General features: G+C 44.5%; 1 protein-coding gene across 1 annotated transcript; it reads right to left on the bottom strand.

Moving 5' to 3' along the window:
- Positions 1-1,685: 1,685 nt before the first annotated feature.
- On the bottom strand, positions 1,686-5,444 carry LOC148201647 (uncharacterized). Its single transcript, XM_088109455.1, has one exon. The coding sequence runs from the start codon at positions 5,442-5,444 to the stop codon at positions 1,686-1,688; it is 3,759 nt and encodes a 1,252-aa protein (XP_087965581.1).
- Positions 5,445-5,945: the final 501 nt, after the last annotated feature.

Below are 5,945 nucleotides of genomic sequence, written 5' to 3'. Positions count from 1 at the left end.
CTTTTTTAGTATGCTTACTTGTACTGCCGTCAAAATGGGTTGAAACCCGTGAGTCAACCCGACTCACCACAGGTTTGAGCTGGGTTGGGTTGGAAAAAAATGCAAAATTTTTTATGCGAGCCAATTTTGACCTGGCTCACTAAGAACCCGGCTCACACGGGTTGAACCCGTGGTGGGTCGGGTTGACTCACCAACCTATTTTTTTTAATTAAATTAAATTAATTATTCAAATCCTATTTTTTTTTTGAAATCAAATTAATTAAATTAATTATTCAAAATGCACAACCTTTACTTAGCAATAGAGCCTGTCTTTCCAAAAGTTCCCCTCTGGAAATAAAACCCTAAGATTATAGATTGGATAATATTATAGATGGAGATAAAGAAGAAGATGTTTCAAGAGAGCATAATACTGTGCATTTATCCATTCAGGACTCCAATTTAATAGATGGATAATTTAGGAATATATCATTTGTTTTATCTTGTTTTTAGACCTATCTACAAGCATGACAGTTTTATCTTGTGCTATATATTTTTGTTAACGACTATATGTAGTTTCTTGATCAAACGGTTGTGTATGTCTCATTAAACTAAATTGACAAAATTTTATACTTGATAGCTTAGAATATATATAACAATATATTTCTTTTGTTTTATTTTCATTTATATTAATTGGTCCAATCATTACTTTTTCAATTTGATCGATCAAAATGACATGTTATAAGAATATGAGTAGAAGAGGGTGAAAAAAAAGTTAATTAAGTGAGCCAATGAGCCAATGAGCCAACCCATTTAATCACTCATGGTGGGTCGGGTTGGGTTGAAATTTTTTCAGCTCGTTAATAAATGAGCCGGGTTGGGTTGGCTCACTAAGTGACCAACCTGTGGTGGGTCGGATCGGGTCGGGCCGGGTTACCCGTTTTGACAACTCTACTTACTTGGCACATGTGTGAGTGTGTGTTGAGATGTTTTTTCGTATTGACAACATCACTTAGGTTTAGTCCTATACAATTTTTAAGAAATAATGTTATAGCCTATTAATAAAGTTGGTTAAGTTAACATACTGTGACACAAACATATTAACTTTCTTTTAAATGTAAAATTACTTTTAAATTTAATTAAATATTATGCAAAATGTATATGTCCTTTAAGTGGAAACTCACTAAAATAATAGGTCAACTTAATGAATTTTAAGTTGAAGTTACTTTTTCAATAAATAAAAATATATGTGGTACTTTTAGATTTTGATTAATGTTAGACGCAAATAGAGTTCATAAGTTGACGCTAATTAATTTTAATTTTTTTAATAAATAAAAATATTTGTGTTAGATTGAAAATAAATATTAAAAATAAATAAGATTAGTATTATTAGATTTAATTGATGCTAATTTTATTTTAATTTTTAGCTTTTATATTTATTGAAGTAAGCGTTGAATATAGATAAATTATTTATTTTATTTTTTATATTTTATTTAATTTAATTTTAATTATGTCGATGCTGATATAATATTTCTATAGTATTTATTTAAGTTGGTTTTAGTTTAGTTAACATTAATTTTTATGCTATGAGCATACACGACTTTGTAATAATAAATAAGAATGGTAAATCAATAATAAAATTTCACTAACAACATTTTGCATTGGTCTTAATATGCATTTGAAGATTAATACAAAAAATTAATAATATTTTATAAAATAAAAGAAGCATAGATTTGAACCGTGTGGAAGTATCGTAACAGCTGATTGTCCTTGACTTGATAGACTCCATTCACATGGCTGACGACCAACTTCGAGTCCATTCGACATTCTAAATGCTCGACCGAGAACTCTCTAGCCAGGGATAATTCGGCGATCAGGGCTTCGTACTCGGCCTGGTTGTTGCTAACTGGAAAGTTGAATATGATGGCTTGTTCTATAACTGAACCATCAGGCCCTTCTAGGACGATGCCGGCTCCTCCCCCCTTTTTGTCGGAAGAGCCGTCGACGCTGAGTAGCCACGTTGTCGTGGAGTCTCCTTGGGCAGGTATGAGCTCAGATGCGAAATCTGCCAAATGTTGGCCCTTGATAGACCCACGTGGCTCGTAACGGAGTCCGAACTCAGATAGTTCGACGGACCAGGCGACCATTCTTCCTGCCAAGTCTGGTTTGCGGAGGATCTTGGCTATGGGGTGATCTGTGCGGACTACCACCTGATGGCTCTGGAAGTATGGGCGAAGTCGTCTAGAGGCGGTGAGAAGGGCCAATGCGAACTTCTCAATTCGAGAATATCGCTCCTCTGCCCCTTGCAACGTACGACTGGTAAAATATATTAACTTGAGGGAGGGTGCTTCCTGTACCAGGGCTGCACTAACGGCATGCTGGGAAGCTGAGATATACAGCTGCAAGTCGGATCCCTCGTCCGGCCGAGCCATAACGGGAGGACTGGTTAAGATGTGTTTGACGGTGTTGAATGCAGTCTCACAATCATCGTCCCAGTGTTGCGGGGAACCCTTTTTCAAATTCCTAAGGATGGGTTTGATGTGTTCAGCCAGCTTTGGAATAAATCTGGATAGGGCGGTGAGGCGACCCACTAGACGTTGTACCTCCCTCAGGGTCTTTGGAGAAGACATGTCTAGTACCGCCCTGCACTTGTCGGGGTTGGCTTCGATGCCTCGACGTGTGAGCATGAATCCTAAGAACTTTCCGGCGGGGACGCCGAAAGTACATTTGGAAGGATTGAGGCGCATGCTATACCGTCGGAGTTGGCCGAAGACCTCCTTCAAATCCTGCAGGTGCTGTTCCACAGAATTGCTGCGAATGACCATGTCGTCAACATACACGTCCATACAACATCCTATCTGATGATGGAAGACTTTATCCATGAGGCGTTGATAAGTGGCCCCGGCATTTTTCAATCCAAACGGCATTACTTCGTAGCAGTAATTGGCGCGTTCGGTGATGAAGGCTGTTTTGCTTTGGTCGGGGTGATACATAGGGATCTGGTTGTACCCCGAGTACGCGCCTAGAAAACTTAATACGACATGACCCGAAGCTCCATCTACGAGGCGATCGATGCTGGGCAGGGGATACGAGTCTTTAGGGCATGCCTTGTTGAGGTCAGTGAAATCGACACACATCCGCCATTGACCGTTCGACTTCTTGACCATAACTACGTTTGACAGCCACGTAGTGTACGTTAACTCCCTGATGAATCGGGCGTTCATCAACTTGTCGACTTCAACCTGGATGGCTTGACGCTTTTCCTCTCCGAACCTTCGCTTCTTCTGGGCGACTGGTCGTGCCTCCCGGAAGATTGACAACCTGTGAGCCATAACCCCTGGATGGATTCCTGGCATGTCAGCGGCTGTCCATGCGAATAAGTCTGCATTGGTTCGCAGTATATGACCTAGGGCGTGTTCCTCGCCCAAGGGAAGGTCTCCGCCAATGCTGGTGGTTTTAGACGCTTCATTCGTCAGGGATAGGAGTTTGACTTCGCCTTGCGGATGAAGACGTTCGTCTACATTGGTCCGGGGGTCTAAGTCAACTGCTGCTGCCTCGACTCTTCTTGCCCTTTTGGATGGAACAAAAGGGGTGACTTTTAACCCGGCGACATAACATTGTCGGGCAATTTGCTGATCGGCTCTGACGGTACAAACAGTACCGTGATCTGTCGGGAACTTCATGGCGAGGTGGGGAGTAGATACTATTGCCCCGAACGCATTCAGGCAAGGTCGTCCTAGCAGAGCATTGTACGACGTGTTTGCCTCGACCAAAACAAATCGGACCCGAAGCTCAGGAGCTTCTCGACTTGTTCCGAGCCGAGTCCGTAAGTCAAGGTATCCCCTGGTGTCTACTCTTTCCCCTGAGAATCCGACAATCTGCTCGTTAAACGGGGCGATGAGATCCTCGGATAAGTCCATTTTCTGAAAGGTGGACCAGTACAAGATATTGACTGAACTTCCTTGATCGACGAGGACTTTGCTGACATCATAGCGAGCTATGTTAGCCGTGATGACCATAGGATCGTCATGGTCGGGGTCGGGTGCATGGAAGTCAGCGTTGGTGAACGTAATGTCGGGGATCGACGGAGCTTGCCGCTCGACCATATGGACCGACTTCAATTGTCTCAAATGTCGCTTCCTCGCCGAAGCCGACACGCCTCCTCCAGCGAAACCACCAGATATGGTGTCGATGCGGCCTCGGACTGAGCGTTCTCTCTCTATGCGTCGAGGCGGACTGCGCGACCGCCTGCGGTGTCGATCATCCCTGGGGGGTGATCGTTGGGGACTTCGCCTAGGAGGGTCTCTTCGGCGAGGAGTTGTTGCTCTAGTGGAAACTCTCTCCTTGACATAGTTCTGGAGATAACTTGCCCGAATGAGTCGTTCTAACTCGTCCTTTACCATGTTGCACTCTTCCGTGTCGTGCCCATGGTTCATGTGGAACCGGCAGGTTTTGCTGTTATCCGCATTCTTGGGAGTGACTTTTCGCCGCACGGTGAGAAGTTCGGCGTGTAAGGCCTCTTCCAGGACCCTCGTCCTTGGTGCGTTGAGGGCCGTGTAACGATCGTATTTAGATGTCCACCCCGACTCCTTCCGAGGTACTCGGTCTGGCCTGTAGTCGTTGGGGGGTCGTTTCGCTGGTTTTCTTGTCTCCTGATTGGGGGCATCTTGGTGGTGCTTCTTTCTGGCATTACGGTGGTCTTCAATGCGGATGAATTTTGCCACAGTAGATTGTAATTCTTCCATGGATGCTGGAGGGTCAGCATATAATTGTTCCGAAAATTGCCCCGGCTTTAAGCAGGACGACAGATTGCTGATGATGAAAGTAGGAGTTATGTCCGGCACTCGCCGGGCTGTCTCGATGTACCGCTGCATGAAAGCTTTCAAGGTCTCATCCTTTTCCTGTCTGGTATGGACAAGCTCAGTAGCAGTCATCGCCGGTTTTTTATTTGTCGCGTACTGTTTCCGGAATAAAGATTCGACGGTTGCGAAGCAATCTATGGAATATCGGGGAAGTTTATGGAACCATTCCAGAGCTTCCCCCTTGAGGGATAAGGAGAAAGCTCTGCATATCACCGGATCGCTATCGGTATAGAATGCCATGGCATCTATAAAATTGCGTAGATGGTCATCAGGATCTTCAGAGCCATTGTAGCGTTCCAGAGTTGGAGGAGGCTTGTCCGGCATGTTTGCTTGCATGATGGCTTTTGTGAATGGAAGCAGGTTAGTGAGGCGCATAGGAGTAGGCCCCCTCCTTCCTCCACCGGCCCGTTGGGAGGCTTCCCCATGATGGCTGACCTCGTTATCTTCCTGTCTGTTGGAAGCAGATAACTCTGGCGTTGGGATCTGTGCTCGCAGTGCCGCCATCTCCTCTGCGTGTTTACGCTGAATCTCCTGCATGGTTTGTGCCTGTGCCTCAAGTTGCGCTTGCAATTGCCTGATCAAATCGTGCGTATCGGAATTTTCCATTGTTCCGGTGGTCGTTGTTGGGATAGTAATCTCGGGCCCCACGGTGGGCGCCAAAATGTTTCAGTAGGGATGTAGAGACCAAGATACGAACCTAACAACCTTGCTCCCTTTCTCTCTGGTGCTGGCTTCACTGTGTTATATTTCTCTTTCTCTTCTCGGATCTTCGTAAGCAAAGTGGGCTGGGTACCTGCAAAGGCACTCCGACGCTCAAGTCAACAGGGGTGTTGTTCGAAATATGAGAAATCTCAATCAATTTTCTCTTAGGGGAAAAACGTACCTTTTTTCTGGTGTGCTTCGTATATTTAAATTAACATAATAAACCGTTTACCTGAAAATCCGGTCAGTTACTGAAGTGGAAGTTGTAACCGTCGAATTGTGCGCTGACACTGAGTCAATTATTTCCACGATATATGGTCGTGATTCGCGGCGTTATTCAGTCAAGGTGTGTAACTGCTTAACTGCTAGATCACGGTGTCACATTCTGTATGTCGATCATCATTC

This window comes from Vigna umbellata, chromosome 3 (genome assembly GCF_029865625.1).
Source record: "Vigna umbellata cultivar VRB3 chromosome 3, Vumbellata_1.0, whole genome shotgun sequence".
NCBI lineage: Eukaryota > Viridiplantae > Streptophyta > Magnoliopsida > Fabales > Fabaceae > Vigna > Vigna umbellata.
Note: the sequence above shows the minus strand (reverse complement) of the source record. Positions and strands in the feature narration are given on the sequence as shown.

What these genes read in the sequence shown, in the direction of transcription:
- LOC148201647 (XM_088109455.1), bottom strand. Translation starts at nt 5,444, where the DNA reads ATGGAAAATTCCGATACGCACGATTTGATCAGGCAATTGCAAGCGCAA.